Source organism: Abramis brama (assembly GCF_963993115.1).
Source record: "Abramis brama genome assembly, chromosome: 20".
NCBI classification, from domain to species: Eukaryota; Metazoa; Chordata; class Actinopteri; order Cypriniformes; family Leuciscidae; genus Abramis; species Abramis brama.
In genome coordinates this window covers 28,947,161-28,971,263 of record NC_139982.1, presented here as the reverse complement: position 1 = coordinate 28,971,263, position 24,103 = coordinate 28,947,161, and the positions used below count along the sequence as shown (strand labels likewise).

At 36.7% G+C, this 24,103-nt stretch overlaps 1 protein-coding gene across 1 annotated transcript; it reads right to left on the bottom strand.

The window, feature by feature from the left end:
• Positions 1-5,089: 5,089 nt before the first annotated feature.
• LOC311071158 (beta-1,4 N-acetylgalactosaminyltransferase 2) lies at positions 5,090-15,352 on the bottom strand. Its single transcript, XM_084095373.1, has 12 exons — positions 15,097-15,352; positions 13,334-13,390; positions 13,063-13,200; positions 12,694-12,800; positions 11,636-11,673; positions 11,218-11,398; positions 10,784-10,870; positions 7,817-7,998; positions 7,587-7,730; positions 7,183-7,411; positions 6,175-6,368; positions 5,090-5,216 (listed from the first exon to the last, which is right to left on the bottom strand). Exons 1-11 carry the CDS (start codon positions 15,207-15,209, stop codon positions 6,187-6,189), a joined length of 1,458 nt encoding a protein of 485 aa, XP_083951499.1. The 5' UTR covers positions 15,210-15,352; the 3' UTR covers positions 5,090-5,216; positions 6,175-6,186.
• Positions 15,353-24,103: the final 8,751 nt, after the last annotated feature.

The following is a 24,103-nucleotide window of genomic DNA, read 5'->3' as shown; positions in this document are numbered from 1 at the left end:
CATACACTCAAATAACATCGACATAATGACCAGTTATAATGAATAGCGGGCTATCGCGCTAATCGCGAAACACTCATGCTAACCATGTGCTCAGGCATACTAAACTCATGACACACTATTAATATAGTAAATATGTGGAATGTCGCCAGCATGTCCACAATCACGGCACATGAATGTCCTTCTTCAAAGTAAAGTTTAATGTGTTCTATTTTCACATAGCAAAACAAAGTTGATCACAAATTTCTTGATTGACAGGTATCTCGTCCAATCAGTGATAAGTACGTCATTCTCAAAATATACCTACCCAGTGGCGGAACTAGAGTTTTATACATGGGGTGGCCAGGGGGTGGCCACTGCTACTTTCGGGGGTACACAGTACACACACACACACACAGTGGAAAAGCTTATGGAAGGAATTGGGTCACTCTGTTTGTGTCTATAAGTGTTGAACATCCAAAATATTTGCAGAAAACAAAGCTTAAGCACTAAGGAGATAAGATACCGTAGCATGTGTCTGTTATGAACTGCTGCGTTTATTTACAAAAAACCTCACATTTACAAAAAAAAAACTGTTTTTTTAATTGTACTTGAAAAATGTAAACAATTGTATTGCCCATCAATATAAAATCTTATCCTAGGAAGATTTAATACAACATAATTCTTTCTTTATAATAATTTATAATTATTCTTTCTAAATATAATTATTTTTTTGTGTTCATTTTTGGGTGAACTATCCTTTTAATCTGGCAAAATCATCTCAACTTAAATTCCTGAATTGGGTATGTGATTGACTGCCTGTGTCTGGTAGATGCTCTGACCTGTTGCTGGTCCTGAAGTCTGACCACACTGACCCTGACTAGCCAGTGGTGATGCAAGGGCTGGGGTCTGTTTGCACCTGATCTGCCTGTTAGTCATTTTAAGCCAAAATGGGGGTCAACCTTGAACAAATTGCAACAGAAGCAAACTCAACAGAAGCAAGAGATTGGGTTTGGGACTGGGTCTGTGGGACTGTTTCTGGGGGACGAGTCTGAGGGAAGAACAGGAGACAATGGTAAGGAGAATGCAAAGGACAAAAGGTAAAATAAAAAGTGAATCCCCAGAAACAGTTTTCGAAACTTTCCCCTAATGGGATTCTTCTAGACTTTTTTTCCTTACTCAGGACATATTGAGGATACAAAATTATTTGAGTTTGCTTCTGTTGCAATTTGTTCAACCTTTTTTCATAAAATGACTGGACTATGTTTGTGCTTATTTAAAAAGTACTCTGATATCTCCCTTTCTTTTCATGTTTAATTGACCCTGTTCAAAAATATGACAAATTTAAAATATGATTCCAATCATATTTATATTCTAATCATCATCCAATTACCAACATTTTTATCTTAACTCTTTCTCGCAGTAGCCTATAAAAAAAAAATGGTGTTTTTGGTAATTTTCACAATTTCATGGCACCCCAGAACATTTTGTTGTATGAATATCTTAACATACCAAAAGAATGAACAGACAAAAAATTGTTTTATTCTAGCTTTGTGCGTCTTTTTTTATCAACACTTGAATGTTGGCAAGTTTCATAAAAAGCAACATGAGCAAAAAGCTGAGAAAATCGCATTTTTATCAAAGACTACATCTAGATCAGATTCATAATGATGATCAAAACACAGTAGATCGAGTCCATCAACACCCTACACCCATAAAGCTTCATAGTCCTATAGTGATCGCATTATGATATCACTTGTTTCTGCTCTTCTTTGCCTGCGTTTTGATCTCCTATCCTCACATTAGCTAGAACATTTGTATACTGTAACGTACACACGGCAAGGTACTGCATATGCGTGTATTAGGCCTAATGTAGGCTATTCGGAGCAAACCACCCTGATGCTAAACCTTAAAAACTTACTTCAAATATGATGTTTTCTTATTCGGTGAAGTTCGGTAGCTTGCAACCATCTCTCGTCCTCTGCTCGTCCGTTTGAAAACTGCGCGCGCGCCGCGCTGCCAGCGAACGTAATTTTTTTTTTTTTTAATAAATCAGCATCAGCAACTGCCAGTAGCAAATAAAATTTTGGGGTGGCACCCGGGGTGGCCAATCGCATGTCAGGGGTGTCCAGTGCCACCCCGGACCCCCCTCTGGCTCCGCCACTGTACCTACCTTTTCCGTTTTTTCTGAATTGTCGTTGTGTTTTCTGAATTGTCGTTGTGTTTTCTGAAATGTCGTTGTGTTTTCTGAATTGTCGTTGTGTTTTCTGAAATGTCGTTGTGTTTTCTGAATTGTTATTTTGTTTTCTAAATTGTCGTTGTGTTTTCTGAATTGTTATTTTGTTTTCTGAATTGTCATTGTGTTTTCTGAATTGTTATTTTGTTTTCTAAATTGTCGTTGTGTTTTCTGAATTGTTATTTTTTTTTCTGAATTGTTATTTTGTTTTTGTAATTGTGATTTGTTTTGAACCTCTCGGCTACCATAGACCTCCGGTAATTTGTAATAATCGCAGAGGTCGTCTGTGATTTTTATCCCGTGCGAATCTGCCATGTCTGTAAAAATGTCTGTAAAAATTCCCCTGAAAATTACCTACCGTATTTCGGCCAACACAGGGGTCCTCTGATAATACCAGTCCCGTGCGAATCCCCATGTCTGTGATTTGGGCTGTTTTTCTGTGAGCCTATCGTTTCCTAAAGAACGTAATAACCATTATGGGCCGTTTAACAGTCCATTTTACGGCCGTTTAACAGTCCGTTTTTCTCCAATAAAAACTATGAAGTGCTGCAAAAGAAAAAACAACTACTACTACGGACGTGATCTGGAAGCTCAACTCGACCGTTGTCATGGAAACGTCAAATTAAGTATTTTGGCACAACATGGAAGCTCTTTTGGAAAGTTTGGACGCTTTTTGTGGTAGTGTAACTTCTGTATCGTGGAGCATTTCTTTGTCTCACACGGCCTCTAAAGACGTCCATCCTGTAAGTATCTCAAGAAATCAAAGTGTGAAAGAGTAAAAATGATATAAAATGAAATAAACCAAATAAAATGAATAGAAAAACAAGCCTATCGCGACGTTTCGGTATTTATAATACCTTCTTCAGGCAGGCTTGTTGTAAATATGGACAAAGAATAAAAGAAAAAGAAGATATATATTTATACAATAATATGATATTCTATAATATATAATATATTTCTCTAATAAATTGGTTTTAAATAAGTTCTTTTTTTGAATTGCAATACTGCAGCGCGATCTTCGTTTCAGCACGTTCAGCTAGTGAAGTGTGAATGGGTGGGCGCACACTGTAAAGTCCGTAAACTCGAGGGAATTACGAACATTTATTTGCCCGTGTGAATGAGCCACCAAAAACACAGACGTCAGGGGGTAATTTCTTAATTACAGAGGTCCAGGGGTAAAACTAATCCCGTGCGAATAGGGCTTTAGTTTGTGTTGGTTTGTGCTCCTCTGTTCCTGCCTCCTTGTTTCCCTGTACCACGCCCTCTTGTCTAGTTGAGTCCTGTTTGTCTGAGTGTTGTCACCTGCTCCTCATGTTCTCTGCTCCCTTGTTTGAGTCATTGTGTGCTCACCTGTTCCTCTTGTTCTTAGCTCCCTTTATATAGGTGCTCTTTCCCCTCATGTGTTGCCAGTTCGTTAGATGTTGTGCTACTGTGTACTTCTGTGCTACATAGTTTGTTTCTTGTTACTAAGTTCCTGTTCTGCTAGCAGAGCGTCCCTGGCTGCTTACGCTCTTTGCTTTGGAGCAAGCCTGGTGCTAAGCCTGAGATCCCTGAGTGCTTTGCCTGGTGAGTTCCTGTCTGGCTATTGCTGGTATTCTCAGGTCTCATTCTGCTCTGCCATTACTACTCTCCAGCCTACAGTCCTCTTGTGCTAATTACAACTGCTGCTCGGCTAGTTACAACAGCTGTCATTGTGTCTCATCCCTGCCTATGGTCTGGACTGTTCACCTCTCCCACCACATCTTGTCATCTGTCTACTGTTTGTCAATAAACCGCTTAACGCTCATTCTGCATTTGAGTCCTCCTTCATAGACCCGTGACAGCATGTAGGTGCTGGATGTGCTTAGTAAATGATCCTTGTAGTGAAAATGGCAGGTTTCTGGACTAACCAGAAGACAATTCTAGAGAAAGAGCAAGGAGATATTCACAAGAGCACAGTGGACAAAGTTTGAGCACGCACGCGTAAAATCTGAGCAAGAGCACAACCATATTTGAAAGGTTGTTGTTGTTGCATAGCACGGTTATAGCTGATATAGGGCCGCAGAGTGAATGCAGAAGTGCCTTTCACCCTGTTACGACTTGATGAACCACTGAAACCATTTTGGAAACATTATTTTAAATAAATAAAAAAAACTAAACTTTAGTGTTGCTTTAAAATGGACATGACGAAGCTTCAAATTTTGCCTGGCAAATCTGCCGTTATAAAAGCAATCCGCCATGGAACAAGCGCGCCTGCTCTTAAAGGGAATGTGAGATGTCGCTCTGATTGGTTTATTTCACGTTACGCCTAAACCACACCTATGAGTAATGAAGCTACTTCAGACCAACCCATTTTAGATTTGCTTCGGGCGCAAGAGTAATTTATCCCGCCGGTATAATAGCAACAGCACCCAAGACCCGCCCACAAAGTTACTTGCGTTTCACGCTTGATACTTGTTTCAGATTGTTAAAATAGGGCCATATAAGTGGACCTCAGAGAACATAAAAAAAATGCAGTTCATGACCCCTTTAAGACATGAAATGCAAATGAGCTGTCTTATGCAAACCTTTGAAGCAAATACTAACAGAAGATACAAGTGAGCTACTAGGTTGCAAACAGAACTGCGTTCCATATTAAATCCACACAGGGTGTAGTTTACCCCGTATTTTAATGTATTTAGTGCATATAGATATGATTTTATATTAAAAATAACTCATTACAAAGAACAACAGAGAACCGTAGAGACTGCGAGCCCTCACTGGCTTGACGCTGCTATATCACATGGATATATGTATATGAATAATGTATTTAAACAGAGCTACTGCAGTGCTTACACATAAACTTACGACTTTCTGTTAAAGAACATTAACACATATATTGACTTCTCAAAAAAATTAAATGACAACAGAGAAATAACATTTTATTGGCACAACAATGTATTTTATGAAAATGACAGAAGTAAACAGAAACGGCCTATTTGAAGGACTGATGATCCTCTTTGGTGGCATTAGTGAATTTACAGTCCTGTAGAATTTAAACAATAAAATACATTACTGACACGAAAAGGTGAAGTAAGTGATTTTTGAGAAACGGATCAGACTGAGCACTGCAACACTCTTGTAGCCAATCAGCAGTTGGGGGTGTGTCCACTCATGATGGGGGAGGAGAGAGAGTGAGCAAGAGCGAGATTTGAATAGAAATGGCCGAGAGACATTACAAAAGAGAAAAGGTCAGAGGAATATTACTGGAAAAAGAAGGGTTATGATCAGGCTAGAGCTTTAGTATTAGAAAAGCTTTCCAGCGTTGGAGAGACCGAATTGGTTAGACCTGAAAACAAACGCTGTGTTGTTTCTGCTCCATTCGTGAGTAACATTGGTTGTATGTTCATTTTTTTGCTCTACCTTGAAGTTCATTCATCATCTTCGATTTATTTTTCACAAACCATTATTTTGCTTCACTTCTGCTATGATAAAGAGACATCAACTCTTGCTTTTCAAATATCAACAGTGTTTCTCAGAAATCACTTACTTTTTAAAGCAGTTCAGTCCTTTTTACATAAAGCATTCAAAAGCAGTTTAATTCTGTTCAGAAATGCAGGTGAGATATATATATATATATATATATATATATATATATATATATATATATACACACACATCTATATCTATATATATCTATAGAGAGAGAGAGAGAGAGAGAGAGAGAGAGAGAGATGGACCTGAACTAACATGAACTAACAATGAACAGTTGTATTTTACTAACGTTTAAAAAAATTTATTAATACTGTAACAAATGTATTGCTCAGTGTTAGTTAATATTAGTAAATGCATTAACTAACCTTAACTAATGGAACCTTATTGTAAAGTGTGACCAAAATAGTCATAATAAAGAATGAACAGATGTGTCCATGATTGAAAGAGTAAAAAAAAAAAAAAAAAAACCTTTTAATTATGAATAAGGTGTGAGGAAAAGCATATTTCACCTGAAGAGTTCCTTAGTATTTAATGCATTTTAGATGGTTCTTGAAATAATGGTGACTCATTTTTGCCCGTGAATCACTTTTGGGAGGATGCCTGAAGGAACCGTACTTGTCTGTGTGACTGTGTTTTTGGTGACCAATTCTGAGACCTTTGCAGGTGACAACTAATAAATCTCCAAGTCCGTCAACGAAGAATTCTGTATATAATAAAAAAAAAAAAAAATTAAAACAGATTCTTGTTTCTTAAACTAAAGGTTATTTATTGGCATTGATGGTTTCATAAAGAACCTTCAACATTCATGTAACCTTTACATTCCACAGAAGGTTCGAAAACAACATTTATTTTTCAAGGTGCTGTTGATCACATGCGTATTATCTCAGCTGGTATGTCCATAGATTGTTCAACATGGATCATGAATGAACTCCATTATATAAAACTGAACTCCATAACATAAGATATGTCAATTTCTGAGTCATAAACGGGTTTTGTTCCTGGTAAGTAAATCCAGATTGCCTGCGTTGTTTATACTATGTCCATGTTTTAAATCACCTATGACCTAAACCATGTAAACATTAAAGGTATAGTTCACCCAAAACTGAAAATTCTGTCATTAATTACTCCCTCATGTTGTTCCGTTCATCTTCAGAACACAAATGAAAATCTTTTTGATGAAATTTCAGTCCCTCCATTGACAGCTATGCAACTACTACTTTGACGCTTCAGAAAGTTCATTAAGAGATCGTAAAATTGATCGATTTGAATTGAGTGCTTTAGTCCAAATTCTGAAGAGACTTGATCGCGTTATATGACGAACAGATTTAATTTAGGCTTTTATTCACATTTAAACATTGAAAATGTAAAAAATGTAATGTAAATTATTGTCGAAACTTAGTTTCACTTTGCAGGTCTATTAGGAAATAATTAAACAACAGACTTCATATTGTCCAGAACGTATTGTGTGCCTTCATTTGATGTGGATGTTTTCAATCAACACTTAAAAGTCCACCTACCAGTGTGAGCCACTCTTTTGAGGAACGGGTCAAAGCCGACCCTTCGCACAGCATCCGTCCGGCCCAAGAAGAAGTTGACAACTCCATCCACGAAGAAGCAGCCATCAAAACCTGGCAGAGGCGCGTGGGTACGACTTGATACCCGCGTGATACAGCCGCCTTCCTCGCTGCTCCCTTCCTCATATTCCAGCTTAAAGAAGAACTGATTTCCTTTTACCTCACCACCAACCTGATGGAGAGAGACAGAATGAATGAATAATAGCCTAACTACAAAAAAGATGACTAGAGTATTGATCACAGGAATAAATTACATTTTAAAAAATATTCTAATAGAAAACAAACAAAGTTTACTCAACTTTTATATGTATTTGAGGTCATCAAGATGATATAATTGACATAATTACCACATCTAGTTCAGGAACGGCTTCCATAATGTTCACAAAGCTCTCAATACGCGTCTCATTCAGGAACAAAAAGTCATCATCCACCCACAGGAAGTACTTAGTGGTGACCTGTGACACTGCCAGATTTCTGCCTGCAAACCAGCCCTGAAAGGCCAAACAATATATATATAAACTTTTATACTTCAAGCAAATTACAATAATATTCAGTTTAAACAACCTGATGTTTGTACCTGTGCAGGGGGCATTACATAGTGTTCTATATTGTCACCGACCACCTTCTCTGGTTTCAGACTGTCATCAGCAATAATGATCTTTATTTTTGGGTAGAGCTGACGGATACTATTGATGAGGACATTTAGTTCTTTATATCTCAAAAATGCTTTAATTAGTACAGTCACCTGGGAGTTTACGTCTAGAGAGAGAGAGAGAGAGAGAGAGAATCATGTGCCCATTACAGGTCAGTGTGGTGATTGTGTTCACATAATAAAGAATCTGTGATTAGATCTGTCATTTGTTCAGAAGCAGTGTTGTTACAAGTAGAGCCCGAAGCCATTTGTTTTGAGAATAATGGCTGGCTGATGAAGTTATTGGCTGGCTAGCCGGCTCTGCCAAAACCTAAATGGCTGCTGCAGCCGCCAAACTTTTCATAGCTGCAAATGGCTGAAGCTGCCACTTCATGTCTACAGATGTCTATGTTATACTGATTTACTAGATCTCAATATTTCCAAGCAATGCATGGCTTACACTATATTTTACACTATATTTCTACAAAATGCAATACAATGTAATAAAGAAAACACCAGATTTTACTTTCACAACGTATGTACATATTTATTTTGTAGTCTGTATGCTACTAAACATTTTCAAATAGCCTACAATGTGTTGTGTTTAGGCTAAATGTATGTAGGCTAAGTTGTATACGATAACTTGGCATTATCATGGATGAAGCTTATCATATTACACCTTGAAGGAGCAAGTGATCCATATTTGGATCCAACAGAATTGTACAGAAGAGAGAGAGCTTCCTAACGGTGCATGTGAGAGGGTGACGGCAGAGATCGCGGAGAAGTATGTTGAACTTTTTTTTTTTGAACTTTTTTTTGAACGCAAAATTTTGTTGAATTTATGAGAAATCTACAGACGCAAACAGACGAAGTGTAGTAAAATAAAGACCTAAATGTGTATTTCGGACTTTTTTTCACCACAAGTCTGAAAGAAGACATGTTATTGAAGACAAATATCCAAAAATCTCAAAATTGACCAGTAAAAAAAAACCCCGATGCCTGCCGTGTCTCGCCTTAATATAAACACACACTGTTATCAGTATTATTTTGGACAAAGTTTTGCACATTTCACTTCAATTTACACTGAAGCATGCGTCGTGAATTAGAAACGGTGGTTTGTTATCACGTTCAGTGCTATAAATCTCCGTTCCAGAATATTTGGTTCATAACATCAATTTTTGATTCAGGTGTTTGTGCAACCGTGCCCTGAAGATTTAACAAAAGTCTGGGTAGGCCTAAGTTAAAAAAAAAAGTAAGTAGGAATTAGGAAAGTATGCTTGCTTGCTTCTTTCCACCATTTCACCTCAGTGCGAGAAAAAAATGCATCGCTTCTTCTGTAAGGAAAACGAGCAATTTTAATTGGTCGTCAATTCACTGTGAGTCTGTGTATCGTAGCAACGAGCACAAGACTGTGCTGTTATGAATCCAGTGAGAAAATAGATCTCGTGTATTGTTTATATTTCGTGTGTGTATGTCTCTATGTGATAGAATTATTATTTGATGCAAATAATTCTAGCCGGCTCAGCCAAACTTTATCAGATGGCGGCTCAATTTGGCTTACGAAATTATTGGCTGGCGGCGGCTGAAATTCTAAATGGCGCAAATGGCGGCGCCTGGCGGCGGCTTCGGGGTCTAGTTACAAGCAATGTTTCCATCCAAAGGTGCAAATTTAACTGCGCAAAATTGGAATATGGGATAAAACATTTGCGATAAAGCACCGTTTCCATCTTATGCATTCCAGAGAACAAAATCGTCACTTTCTGGGAAACTGGCATGAAAAAAATCTGAAATAAAAATGGAAGTGGCTGCAATCAGGGAAGCCACTGTATCTAATTTTTCGTACATTATAAATGTATTGCATCTCAGAGTGTAAATCAAGGGCCAGTAAGCACTGTGCGTGTAAACCTCATTCCCTACGCCTCAAGAGGCTGAATCCAGCTTGGAGCAGGTCGAGTAGAACCAATTTATTGGTGTCGTGACCTGGATGGGATTGAGGTTAGGGGGGGTGAGTGTAACGGATGTAGGCCAGTACGAGCTGTGTGTGTGTAAACCTCACTCCCCTGGCCTCAAGAGGCTGAATCCAGCTTGGAGTGGGTCGAGTAGAACCAGTTTATTGGTGCCGTGACCCGGATGGGATTGAGGTTTGGGGGTGAGTGTAACGGATGTAGGCCAGTATGAGCTGTGCGTGTAAACCTCACTCCCCTGGTCTCAAGAGGCTGAATCCAGCTTGGATCAGGTCGAGTAGAACCAGTTTATTGGTGCCGTGACCCGGATGGGATTGAGGTTTAGGGGGTGAGTGTAACGGATGTAGGCCAGTACGAGCTGTGCGTGTAAACCTCACTCCTCTGGCCTCAAGAGGCGCTAGCGGCTGATGCTAGAGGCTGCGGTCTTTGGCGTTCTTGTTAGCGTGCACCTCCAATGCCAGAGACCCCAGTTCGAATCCCGCTCGGAGTGGTGTGAGTTTTTTGTCGAGGGATTTATTCAGCAAGTGTTTTTCCATCGTGGTTTATGTCTTCTTATCGGATAATTTTTCTTTTTTTTTCTTTATGCAATATTGCAAAAGGTAGATGGAAACATAGCTACTGTTAATTAAAACTAAATGTATTAAAAATCATTAATTGAAATAAAGCTGAAGTAAAATAAAATAAAATATAAATATTAAATGAAAAACACAAACTTAAAAAACCTGGAAAAAAATAGAAATGTTGTTTGGAAACTTAAAGTTTAAGCTGAAGTACTAAAATGACTAAAACTAAAACATAAAAAATAAATAAAAGCTAAATATAAATATTAAAATACAAATGACAAAAGCTGACTAAAATGACTAAAACTTAAAATAAAATGAAAAATAACTCAAATAAAACTGTTCAGAAGCGCAAGTATTTTAAATAATGTGTTAACACTTGAGCTGACCTTTTCCCACGTCAAACAGAACAGGAACTGACGGACATCTGATCTCAATTGGGAATATGACCTCATGGTTCTCAAAAGAGAAGTACGCTAAAGACATGCAAACATGTATAAAATTAATGTTTGTACATATAACTGGTAATAAGCAAGTCAGTACATTCAGATTAGGTTTAATTTTTTAAAAAAAACTTTAAAAAAAAAAAAGTATCCTCAAAGTGGTCCATATGACTCAATCACTATATTCCATGTCATTTTAAAACCTTTGTTTGTTTTTGTCCATACAATAAAAGTTGATGGGGTCTAATGTTTTTTGGACCCCAATATTTATCAAAACATCTCCTTTTGTGTTCAGCAGAAGAAAGAAAGTCAAGCAGGTTTAGAATGACATGCGGGTATGATGACTAAATGTAAGTGAACTATCCCTTTAGGTTACGTACCGAGGTCTTGAGTCTTAATGTGGTAGACGGTGCTGGTGTAGGTCACTCTGCTCAGAAGATCATTGAGCTGTTGAAGGTTGCTGGATGAGATGCTCAGATGTTTATCATTTTGGCCGTCCACCTGCTCACCCTCCTGAACATCCAGCACTGAGAGCAGCCCTTTCTCCACCCTTAGAGACACCTGGAGACGTTTCAGATCCTATGAGCTCATTTTATTCTCTTTAACATCATGATTTCTTTTAAAAAATCCACACACATTTAACAAAAAATGTGATCAAAAGTGCACAAAGCATCGACTGAAAGGAGGAAAAACGCAGTAGACCCCCATACAGAGAACGTCTGAAACAAACCAATGACTGAGGTATAAAAAACCCACCACCATTAGACACAAAAGAAAAACATTTTCAGCCGAACAAACCTTGTAAACTGCTCTGCTTTGTGTTTGCAGTGCTAGACCTTTAATAATGATACATGTCTTTAATTAAAATAGATAGAAATGCTTTAATGTCATATTACTTTTTTATATTTAACAATAATAGCAATACCAAAATAAACACACATTTTTATTTATATATTCTGTACACTAATGGTAAACATTTTGCAATAATTAGGATTTTCAATAAGTCTCTTCTGCTCACAAAGGCTGCATTCAATTGATCAAATTACATTAAAAAAGTAATATCGTGAAATATTATTACAATTACAAAATAGAATGTAATTTATTTCTTTAAAATGTCACTTATTCCTGTGATCAAAGCTAAATTTTCAGCATCATTACCCCAGTCTTCAGTGTCACATGATCCTTCAGAAATCATGCTGATTTGATGCTCAACTATGCTTAATTATTATTAGTGCTCAAATATTAATAATGGACCTTATTATTAGCAATGTAGAAAACAGTTGTGCTTCTTTCTTTTTTTCAAACCATGATATTTTTTCAGGATTTTTTGATGAGTAGAAACTTTCAAAGAATAGCATTTATTTTAATTAAAAATCTTTTTGTAACATTAGAAATGTGTTTATCGTCACTTTCGATCAATTTCATGCATCCCTTGCTGAATAAAAGTATTAATTTCTTTTAATTTCTTTTCTGTTTTTTAATCTCAATTACTCAAAACCTTTTAATGGTAGTGTATCAAGGTTTCCACAAAAATATGAAGCAGCACAACTGTTTTCAACATTGATAATAATCAGAAATGTTTCTTGAGCAGCAAATCATCATATTAGAATGATTTCTGAAGGATCAAGTAACACTGAAGACTGGAGTAAAGATGCTGAATATTCAACTTTGATCACAGGAATAAATTACATTATATTCAAATAGAAATATTTCACAATATTTACTGTAATTTTGATCAAAAATAAATGAGCAGAAGAGACTTTGACTGGTAGTCTATGTCTCTCGGTAACCTGACGTGTTTGAGAAAGCTGAGATCATCTGAAATCAAATGAAGGATCAGCAGAAATCAGACTCACCAGGAATGAGTGTTTTATTCATGGGAGTCACTCTGAATCCTCTGATTGGATACTGGAGTGGGGTGTTGGCAGGGGCGAGAATAAGAACATTGTTTTCTTTCCCTGTCCTGGGAGACACATGCCAATATTTTTGTTAACCCTCTCTTTGGGACATTGTCATTTATAAATTATGCTAAGAAATTAGCATTTAAAAGACAATGGGACAAATAATGTTCAGTCCCCTAATAGGACAACGTCATTTATAAATGACGGCACCCTAACCTTAACCCTTGTACTGTAAAATAAAGTGCAACCACTTTAGTCTTAGGTAAAATGTTAAGTAAATGATTTTCTTCTATCTGTGAAAAGATCAGACAAATTGTGAGAAACCTGATCTGGTGTTGTCTGAACTCTTCTGCCCGCCGTTTCTGCAAGTCATCCAGCTCATCTTTTGGCACAAACCTGTTTGCAGGATCAGTCTTTTGGCAGGTACAGGGCATTGTATTCTCATTGTGAAAAGGCCCTATACTGAGACATGCACACACACACACACACACAAAAAAAAAATCATTAAAAAAACAAAAACAAGGAAGATACAGGTTCTGGGTTGCACAAATAAGTCAACCCAATAAATTAAATTAAAATAAATTAATCTACTCACTTTATTTTGGGAAAGTCTGGAATCTCTGTATCCTTGAGACCTTGAGAACTTGAAAAACTTGTGGATTAAAAAAAAAGTATTTGAGTACAGTTTGCATATAACCAAATTAAACTGAAGCAGGAATGATTGTATCGAATTTCTTCCTAAACCAGCATGAAGCTACTTTTAGGGTTACCTATAAGAGATAACTATCATAACATTTTTATTTGTAATCTGTGGCTTGGACCCTGGTGTGCACCGGTTAGCTCCCCAGCCAGAGACACCACATCCAGCCCAGATATCCATCCAACACATTTACTTTACATGAGGTGGTAAAGGTGGTAAAAGGGAGGGGCCAGTAAACCCAAAAGCCGAGTTCGTAATGACCATGCCGACAGGACGTGCCGGTCGCACCCACCTAGAACAGTCGCCTGACCCAGATCATTTATAATTAATAAAATTTAGTATATGAATTATAAATATTTAAATGTAATGTTTTCTGAAATGTTGTTTATATAGTAGAAGAGAGGGAATAGTACAAATATTGTTATAATATCAATACCAATACTATCATCCCTACTACCACCATCACCAACAACAATAAATAGAAATAATATGCAGCTTTGCATAATAAAAAATGAAAAGAAGTATAGCTTATAGAACATAACATGCACACACACACACACACACACACACACACAGTACATATTACAGTAGTATACAGTACATATTATATAGTATGTATTTAAACTGCAGTTAGTAGCCTACATCTATCAGAAGTTACTAGTCCCATTTTAAACATATTGCGCTGTGTTATGTGTGTTCTGTGTACAATTTTATACTGAATTAACTGGATGTTTATGTTTGTACTTAAGATAAAAGTGTTTCTGCAAACTGTTCCAAAATTCCTCATTTGTGTTGATATTGAGATCTTCTCCCTGGTGCCACTTTCAACAGATGCTGAAAATTTAGCCTATATTCACCTACATTTTTACCAAGTTAATAGATTTGGTCAGGGGAATCAATGGGGCATCTTCCTTCAGTGAGATCTTATTTATTTGTTACATTTTGTGTGTGTGTGTGTTCTTATAATAACCCAAAAATAAAAGATTGATAATTGCAAGTAATTAATAATTAACATAATCCTTGTTTGCATAGCATACACAGATATTAAGTATTTTATATTATTTAAACCTTTTCAGTGTGACAGAATTTTCTACTTCAAGTTTATTGGGAAGTTTAACTTCAACTACTTCACTTAGATTTTCTTCTATTGATGTTTGATATTTGAAAAGCCTGTCCTTTTGATATCCAAAAAGATTAGGCAAGGCAAATTTATTTATATAGCACATTTCATACACTATGGCAATTTAAAGTGCTTTGCAGAAATGTATTAAAATAATCACAAAATAAAAGCAAAATTAAAACAGTTATAAAATAAACTAAAAGACATATATGGTACAGTTATAAAATTAATTTAAAGAGTAAGAAGGTGATACATAGATACACAGAAACGCTCTTTATGGTCAACATGAAAATATTTCTGTCTAACATTTCAGTAGCCCAATATAAGGGCATTGTCATTATCATATCAGACACGTTCAAAACGTTTTAAGATCCCTGATTTAAAAATGTGCTCCATGAGGTAACGTCAAAACTAAAGTCAAAAATATTATTTAATTTGACTGAATCAATCGGAACACATTAGGAACGCTACAAAAAATCATTTTAAGGGACATTTCAAGTACAGAGTGATGTAGGAAAGACAATAAAGTGACACATACCTTAATACCTGTGCTGAAATTTTACTCCAAACATTCCCGTCAAAATAAAAGAACGTCAGCAAACCCGTTAAAAGAACGATGACGATGAATAAAGTTTTGCTGACTCCGTGCATGATTAAATCTGTCAAGATTCAATTATGATTATATAAGCTATATATTTATGCATAAAACGTTCTATATCAAAATGAATCGTTAAAACCTCAAATTACGCCATCTAAGCGTCAAAATAACGCCATGTTTAAAGATTTCCCGAGGTGTTGTTACCTGGTGAAGAGCGGCAGGTGAATAGGGGAGTGGCAGCTCCAGAGGCAGGGATGTGGCCGTTTGGAGAGACAATGCAGCTGCGAATTATTTCAAGATTTTCACGGATAATTTCCCAAGACTATCTGACCATAAAGAGCGTTTATGATTGAAGCGAATCAATCAAAACTAACTTTAGCTGGGAAATAACTTTATTAAAGAACCGCTATAAAGCCAAAACAATCTCAGTTACCTTAAATTATACGCTTATCTCTGGAAAGCTGCTTTGAAACAATCTACATTGCTAAAAGCGCTAGCAGCTAAAGGACGATGACTTGAATTGCTTAAATGGCTAATATTGCGCGTCTCCATACTGAATATCTTTAAAACATTTTCCCTAAAAGTGTTTGTAATATATTTAGGTATAATGTGTATCAATAGCCTATAGGCTAAAGTAGGCTATCATATATTTGACTGAACGTTTCTAGTTTGCATGACATTCGGCCTCAATAAATCCTTATCTTGAGCAAAATAAGCAAGCTGACATTCAGTAGGCTACAATCAATATCATTTATTTAGAATACATATATGTAATTTACGTCTTTTAGTCAGTCAAGATTTTAAGCACCGTTTTTGAAGAGTGCGCATGTGCGAACGTGCTCTAAGAACGAGCCTGTAATTAAATCTAGAAATAGAGCAAAATAACCGAGAAAAATGAGAAATTGTCCTTGCCATATCAGTATTTTTTTAGCAAACCATCTAGCATTAATTCGATCTCAAACAGATTCATTAAAATAAGTTATTACTCCACCACGTGCGTGACCTCATAAACCAACGTGGTTAAACGACCACTTACAATATGGTTTCGGGAAACAATCGTGACTAGCTAGTTGATTTCTTTAACGATGCATCGTAGCTTACTATGTTAGTGAACCAGCGAATTACGTCGTTGTACGGGAAATGAATAGGCCTACTTGAATTTGAGTGTGCTATATAGCTTTTATGTAGCCTATATGATTTTGGGATTATTTGTGTAATTTACTTTTTCTTTATTTTGAATTGTTCTGTGTGACAAAGCTGGGATTGTATAGAGGGTTGGCTGGTTATTAATATCCTTTGAGGGGGAATGAACATTTGTTCTATAATGTATTTTCTTTGATTACATATATTTTTGTTATATTGGTTTGTTTGAAAAAAAAATTGTGAGTACATTGTAAAAAATTTTTTTATCACCCTTGCTTGAAGGAAAAGTTACCCTACTTACAATTATATCAGTATGGCTCCATTGTTTTTTGTTGAAAAGGTATTTGTCAGTCTGCCTGACTTTCAATTAGGGGCTGGAAATGTAAGAATATTTCAGTCTTTATATTTTCAAAAAAATTTTCATAGAAATTTGGTATTATAATTATTTTGTTAATTAGTCATTTGCCACTGAATATATTTCTTTGGTTTATATTTGGTCTTAGGCTACTGCACGTTTAGTATAGCGCCATTTGTATAATATAACCATTTGAAATTGAATATTGTGCTTTTGGTTTCAGTAGGTGAAGGTAAGTTGAACTTGTCCCACAGGTGACATCTTGTGGCCAGAATATGTAGTTAAAGTGAGTTTTTTCTCTAGTGACTTGAACACATTGGGTATTACATTACATGCACCCCTAATTTAAATGTAATGCTCTTGTTGTTCATCTTCAGGCTTTCAGGCCATTTGTCTTTTTCACTTTGTTTCAGTGTTTGCACCTTTTTCATTGTTTGTGCTGTTTGCATATCAATGGTTCCAACTTCCAACAATGAAATCATCTGTGTTCCCCTTGTTCTATTGCCTGTATTTTCTTGGTGGAGACCTGCATTTTTCACAAAAGTGGTTTATTTTGTTGAATGCCTTACAAGTTTGTCCATTAGCTGAGTACTTTTTATATTCATGTTGCTAACCACATCTTGAATATTTCACATATGCTTTGTGGTGACTTTCCATTGCATGCGGTTTACTTTTTTTTGTTCACTTTGCAGTATTTTGCCTCCTCTTGTCTGTGTGTTTTTGACACTGCTTATTTTGTTCACATCTATTTCTTCAACTAACATTTTTATCTGATTTGACGTTTTTCTAATGCAGGGTCTGCCTCTCGCAACGATCTTCAGGGCCGTGCACAGATATTTTGAGGGGCAGTGGGCAGTGGCCCAAACCAAAAAAAAGTGCTCTATAAGGGGGTTGACTCTGAGGCACTATAGTGCCAAAAAAGGTTTGTCATTCATTCTCTATAGAGAATGAATGACAAACCATTTACAATCATATTGTACCTATATTGTTAGACTTTAAAGCTAACTGAACTATGTTGTTGACTAATTCAATTTATGTAGTCGGGTGTCCACCTTATATAATAATCCCATTTATAATGAAACCATCATGATATTAATCATATCAAATAATATTTTTTAAATAAACCAAAAATAGTATAAACTTTGCTAAAGTGATTGTTTTGAACAAGCATCAACATTATTTAAAACATTATTTTAGCTGAAGTATTTGTCTTTTGCCCCGTGTCTGTGTTTTTTAAACAATTTTTTTAACACAAAATCTGTTGCTCCATCAATGTTCAAATAAAAACATATTTTTCTGCAATCATGGGAGTAAAAAGTAAATTTTTCTTAGCGTGTGCCTTTAGCCCCCTAGTGGGCCTACCATGCTAAGATTCAACTCAAAAATGTATAGTACCTTTTTTTATTATTATAAAATAAAATAAAATATTATAAATATGATGTAATGTTATAGATATTGTTAGGGGGTAACAGTTTAGGACCCAAGGACCAGATGTTTGAAAGAAGACCCGGAGTCAGAATTATAATAAATTGAAAAAAAGTTTTACTGAAGATAGTTTGCAGTTTCATCAGCAGAAGTTCAGCTTCAAGACTCACACAGGAGTTCATAGGCCGCCCCGCTTACAGTTACAGAGATCACAGCAGTTATACCACACACACACACACACACACACACACACACACACACAGCAGTTATACCCTACGCCAAGGTCTAAGCTACATCCTTGCTTCAGGTTGCAGTTTCTGATTGGCTAAGAAATAGATAAACATAGTAATTTTCCACACATATACAGATAGACTGAAGCATTTCTCCATTGATTATGCAGCTGACACTCGGACCCTGAAGTTAGGCACGTCGTGACATTCCAGGTCGCAGATTTGGGTTTCTGAGCGCCAACATGTCCAGAACAATAACTCAGTCAATCTCCAATAATGCCAGTGGTTCCTTAACCTGTAAGCAAGAAGACTAACACACACACCGACACACAGCTTTTCCAAGGTTGGATTTGGCCAGGCTCTATAAACAGGAGAGTCGTCTCAAAACATCAAGATAATGTGTTCTTTCTCTCATGGAGAGCTACACTTTAGTCTAACTGTAAGTATGCTTTAAAAAATGGTCCCTTAAACTATTGGCTTCAATGACCCCTATATGTTTAACACATGAAGACCTTTCTCAAACACAAAACAAGTCCCTATTTCATTTCTGGAAGCCGGGCTAAATAAGCAAGCACTGTTATCATTTCACAGCAGCTTCTAGTAACAAATTAGAAAATCGCCTGAGAAGCAGCTTGGCCAACAAGCCAATAGTGTCAATATTCAGTTAATAGTCACTTCAGTGTTGATTCAGTTTAGTTTAATAACTGTAACATTCATCAAACATACTGTATAATATATACAGTATTTGTGCACATACATGTACGTGTGACAAACGCCTATACACTCCACTGCACACTGAACAAGCAAAAGACACAAGATAGTAGTGTTTTACATAATTTATATCTGTGTGTAGTTTGGTGTGTATGTGGGCTAATCATTTTATGTTTGTGTGTAGAGTTACTAAGCAAAAACAACATTTTTGGAAGAGTTAAAATAGTTTTGAATATTGACAATACACATTAACATTTTGTAGTGTGGATCATTCATTGCAATATTTATCCTCATTCTCACATTTAAGAATCTTTTATCTGCTCGATAAATCATTTATGCTACTGCTGCCCACTAACACGCTTTTAAAGCTATTGTCATCCAATTTTTGGCCTTCAAACACCTTAAAATACACATATGTAGGTGCAAGAAATCCAAATTTTCTCAGGGGAGCATGCCCCCCCAATCCCCCTAAGTTACCCAACTACCCAGCCTGGTGTTTTTGAAACAAAACGCCCCTGCCTGCTACTCTGGTAATCCAGAGTTCTTGCGAGAGCACAAATTGAATTTGCTCAGTGAGTTACTCTGGTGTCCAGTAATGATGCTCATTAAATATTCCCCTTGATCTGAGCTGCACCAATCACATCGAGTTATCTGATATAGGTGGGCCAGAGGCGATCTGAACAGAAGACAACAGCGCTGTGACGTCGAAGTCATTAGTAAACATTGCAAGATGCCTATGGATGAACACCAGTTGTTTGAAACGGCTTTGGCCGCTACAATGAACAAGTTAGACTTGGCTTTTTCTCTAAAAGAGGAACAGAAGACGGCACTCAAATCGTTCCTTTGCAAGAAGGTCGTTTTTGCTGTTTTGCCGACCGGATAAGGTAAGAGTCTAATCTACCAGTTAGCTCTATTGGGTTTATTGTTGTGATTGGTCGTGTTATCCAATTGCGCGCAGTGAGATTTTCAAATGCATATTTTTTGTGCGCAAAAAAACAAAAATAACGACTTTATTGCACTTTTCATTTCCTTCTCTCTGGGCGTAGTGTAATAGCGTAGCGCGTCTGTGTTGCACGTCACACGTAGGCTCACTATTGGCCGGCGCTGGTCATGTGTGTGATGCGTGTGACGTGCAACACAGACGCGCTACACTATTACACTACGTAAACTAACTCGAGGCCCAGAGAGAAGGAAATGAATAGTGCAATAAAGTCGTTATTTTTGTTGTTTTTTTGCGCACAAAAAGTATTCTCGTCGCTTTATATACTTAAGATTGAGCCACTGGAGTCACTTGGACTATATTAACAATGTATTTAATGCATGGGCCAGCAAGTTATAATGTCTTAGAAGCCTATGGAGGAGTGATCCAGCACTCAGATTTAATCAAAAATATCTTAATTTGTGTTCCGAAGATGAACGAAGGTCTTACGGGGTTGGAACAACATGAGGGTGAGTAATTACTGACAGAATTTTCATTTTTGGGTGAACTAACCTTAACCTTTTAGATTTAGGTCTGGATTTCCAGGCTACCTGCCTGCAGCAGCACTGTATAGCACAGAAAATAAACACATTGTTGTGTTCTGTACTACTGTCTTTAATTGTTTGTGATAACAATGAATCATTATTTTGGATATGAAATTTATATTTAATTGACCTATCGGTAAGCCACGGCCTCCTTAGTTACTGTTGCTATCTCAGACAAACAATGGGGGACCTGTGCCCCAGTAGAGCTTTATGTCTAACAACGCCCCTCTAGCTCATCAATGTCAAAATGATTAGTCAAATGTAAATACATTTTTAATATTTGACTGCTTTACAATAGAAATGTTCAACTATACCGACAGTATCCGGTGACGCAAATTACTTGTATTTATTTATTTATTAAATTTTGCCTTTTTGAAATGAAAATATGCTAGCCTATAATTTCCTTGATTAATTTAGAGAGAATGCATGCATAATTAAAAATAAAATATTATTTGCAAATAGTTAAAATGATTTCAATAAGCCTTTCTTTTTCTTTATTCCCTTAAATCGCTTTTATAATTAATTAATTCCTTTAAATAAAAATACCCAGTTTTAGTTCGGGCCAAAGCCCCGAATATCCGACCTTAGAACCGCCCCTGAATGATTTACGTTTAACAATCATATAGGGATAATAAGCTATTCATTGTGGAAATACAAAAACAAACTAGCCTACCAAATTACTAATTCCGTGAATCACCCACTTTCTGTAATGTGGATTGTAGTAGCCTAATATAGGCTACTGTCTGTACGGTCCTGTTCAGAGAGCGGGCACAGACTGTGAGTGATGCTGCGGAGCGAGCGGGGAAACACGGAGCGGATTAGTGGAATCAGTGGATCTTTAGCAGAGCGATAACAGAACACTTTTAACAAACCGGATAACAGGATTTTGGGAATCCTCTGGGGTTGAGGGAGGGGGGCGAGAGGGGCATCTCAGCCGATGAGGGAAGAGGGGCAGTTCCTCAAACCACCCTTGCCGTTTCTTATCCTGCACATATATCCTCATTCTGTCCGTGATAAGTAGCCTACGTTTCCCGTACAGTAACTACCACAGTAGCCTAAGATGCATCGTTGAAGAAATCAACTAGCTAGTCACGACTTTTTCCCGAAACTGTAATGTAGGCTAATGATGTCACGCAGGTGGTGGAGTAATATGTTTGAGATCGAATTAATGCTAGATGTTTTGCCATAAATTAGCCTACAGATGCCATCTGAGGACTATTTCTCATTTTCTTTATTTTGCTTTATTTCCAGATTCAATCATAGACTCGTTCTTACGTTCGCACGTACGCGCATGTGCACTCTTCAAAAACGACGCTTTTAATCTCCTGACAAGCTAAAAGACGTAAATGACATTTGTATGTAGGCTATTCTAAATAAAAGATACAGATTGTACTGAATGTCAGCTTGCTTATTTGGCTCAAGATAAGGATTCATTGAGTCCACATGTCATGAAAACAAGAAACTATTCTTCTAACCACAGATCGAGAGCTGTCGTCCCAACTAACTTTGTGATGCTGTTTGCAAATGTTTGGAACGAACTTGCGACCATAGTTTGCTAAACAATGCGTTTGGGAAACACACCCCAGATCGCCAAATTCACAGTCTTTCGCCTTAATTGTGTTTAAGATCTGTGATGTATGCATACATTTTTTCTTCTGAGCTTTGTGCTCTCTTAAAAAAAAAAAACTAAAAAACATATGGCGAATGTACGGCAGATTCTTCCTGGGCTCACAATATTCTCTGAATTTAATAATAACAACAACAAAAAAAGTTTTATTATAGCGCCTTTCCAGTGCTCAAGGACACAACAATGTACATGCAACAAAGGGATAATTTCCCTTCAATTTTCAGTGCATCAATTTTATTCCTGTAAAGGGGAGAAGATTAAGGTTTCCCTGTAGTCCTCCAGATGTCTAGAACACACAATCATTTTGTATTGATTATTTGTCAAATTGGAAATTGTTGACAATGTTGGCCATAAGAATTTTGAAAGTTTAAGAGATCTCTTTATAGGCTACCTAACAGAACACATAAAGCCGTAAAACCAAGAGATAATTGATGTAGACTATTTGGACATCCAAATTATTGTCAAATTTGTATTAAAACTAAGGAAAAACTGTTAATATTAGAATTTGATGGGTCTGACCATCCCAAGACCGCACTCTGATGATGGTGGGGGATGTATAACTGAAGAATATTTAATCAAGAACAGGACAGGAGACAGGTCATATAACTAATTTTCCATTAAAAACAAAACCGAGCTATTTTAATGGCTGCAAAAAAAGCTATTTAATGGGGAGGTATAAAAAGAAAAGAAAAACAGGCTCCAGTCGGACTTGGGCAGAGAATTCTGTTAAGTTGTCAGATATATTTTGCCTTTTGTCTGTCACCCCATTCGAGTTTGCATAACAAGTTTTGCTGATAACAAGTTTTGTTCCTGTGTGAGACTGTTCTGTTAATTGTGTAGCTGAGACTTGTTCCTGTCTGTGTGACTTTCAGCACATCGCTCAACGAACTAACTATAGCCTAGTTATTGTTTAACAGATTTATGATTAAGAGGCTGGAGATGTGATCACTAGCGTTCTGGCATCAAGCAAAGGAGCCGGAAAGAAGGTCACGCTGCCATTTAAAGAAAAGAGCTCCACCCTAAGAGTTGCCAACTCCCACCCACAAAACGCATATCTCAAATTGCCTATATATATTTATACATTTATATAGATGTTAAACCGGATTAAGAAGCAAATAATTAATTCAGCTGTTGTTGAATTTTGATCACGCAAGGCCATTTTGTATTTAGCAGCAAACTATTTAGCAGTGCCATGTGATCAGCACCTTTACAGTCCCACAGATGACTTTACAATGGCCGTTATATCAGATTGGATCAGAGTTTATGAACAGGAACTAATAAATACAATAAAACAACACACACAAAAAATGTATAAAGCAAACTATTGTGTCAAACTAATTAAAGAACTATAAAGAACAATAGGTAACACTTTACAATAAGGTCCCATTAACGTTAGTTAATGCATTAAGTAGATTAACATCAACAATGGGCAATAGCTTTGATAGTTATTATTCTTTAACGTTAATTAATAAAAATACAACTGTTAATTGTTAGCTCAATCTTTTGACTTCTGAGTAATTTGAACTCATCTAATTTGTGTTTCGAGCAAATAGACTTTACACGTCTTCAACATGCACCCATAAAGGGATGGTTCGGAGTAAAATCAACCTAGGGTCCTTTGCACCATGACCTTGAGCCAAACACCCCCCAGAAGCCTTTTTTCCCTTGGTCGAACATTATTAAAGTTAGAGCTTATTTAGGGATATCAGCCGAATGACTTAGTGCAGGCGCTAATGGATCCTATGATGTATCTTGTAAATTACCCCACTAATGCCTAGAATGGTACCAGTAGTACAAATACTGTAGGTTCTGTACTCATAAAACGAGGCATTGAAAAGTTTGTAAGTACATCAGGAGTTTATTTAAATAACACTTACCTGACGGCTCATGCTACCGCTAACGTGGACATCGAGGTCACTTCCGTGATTTGGG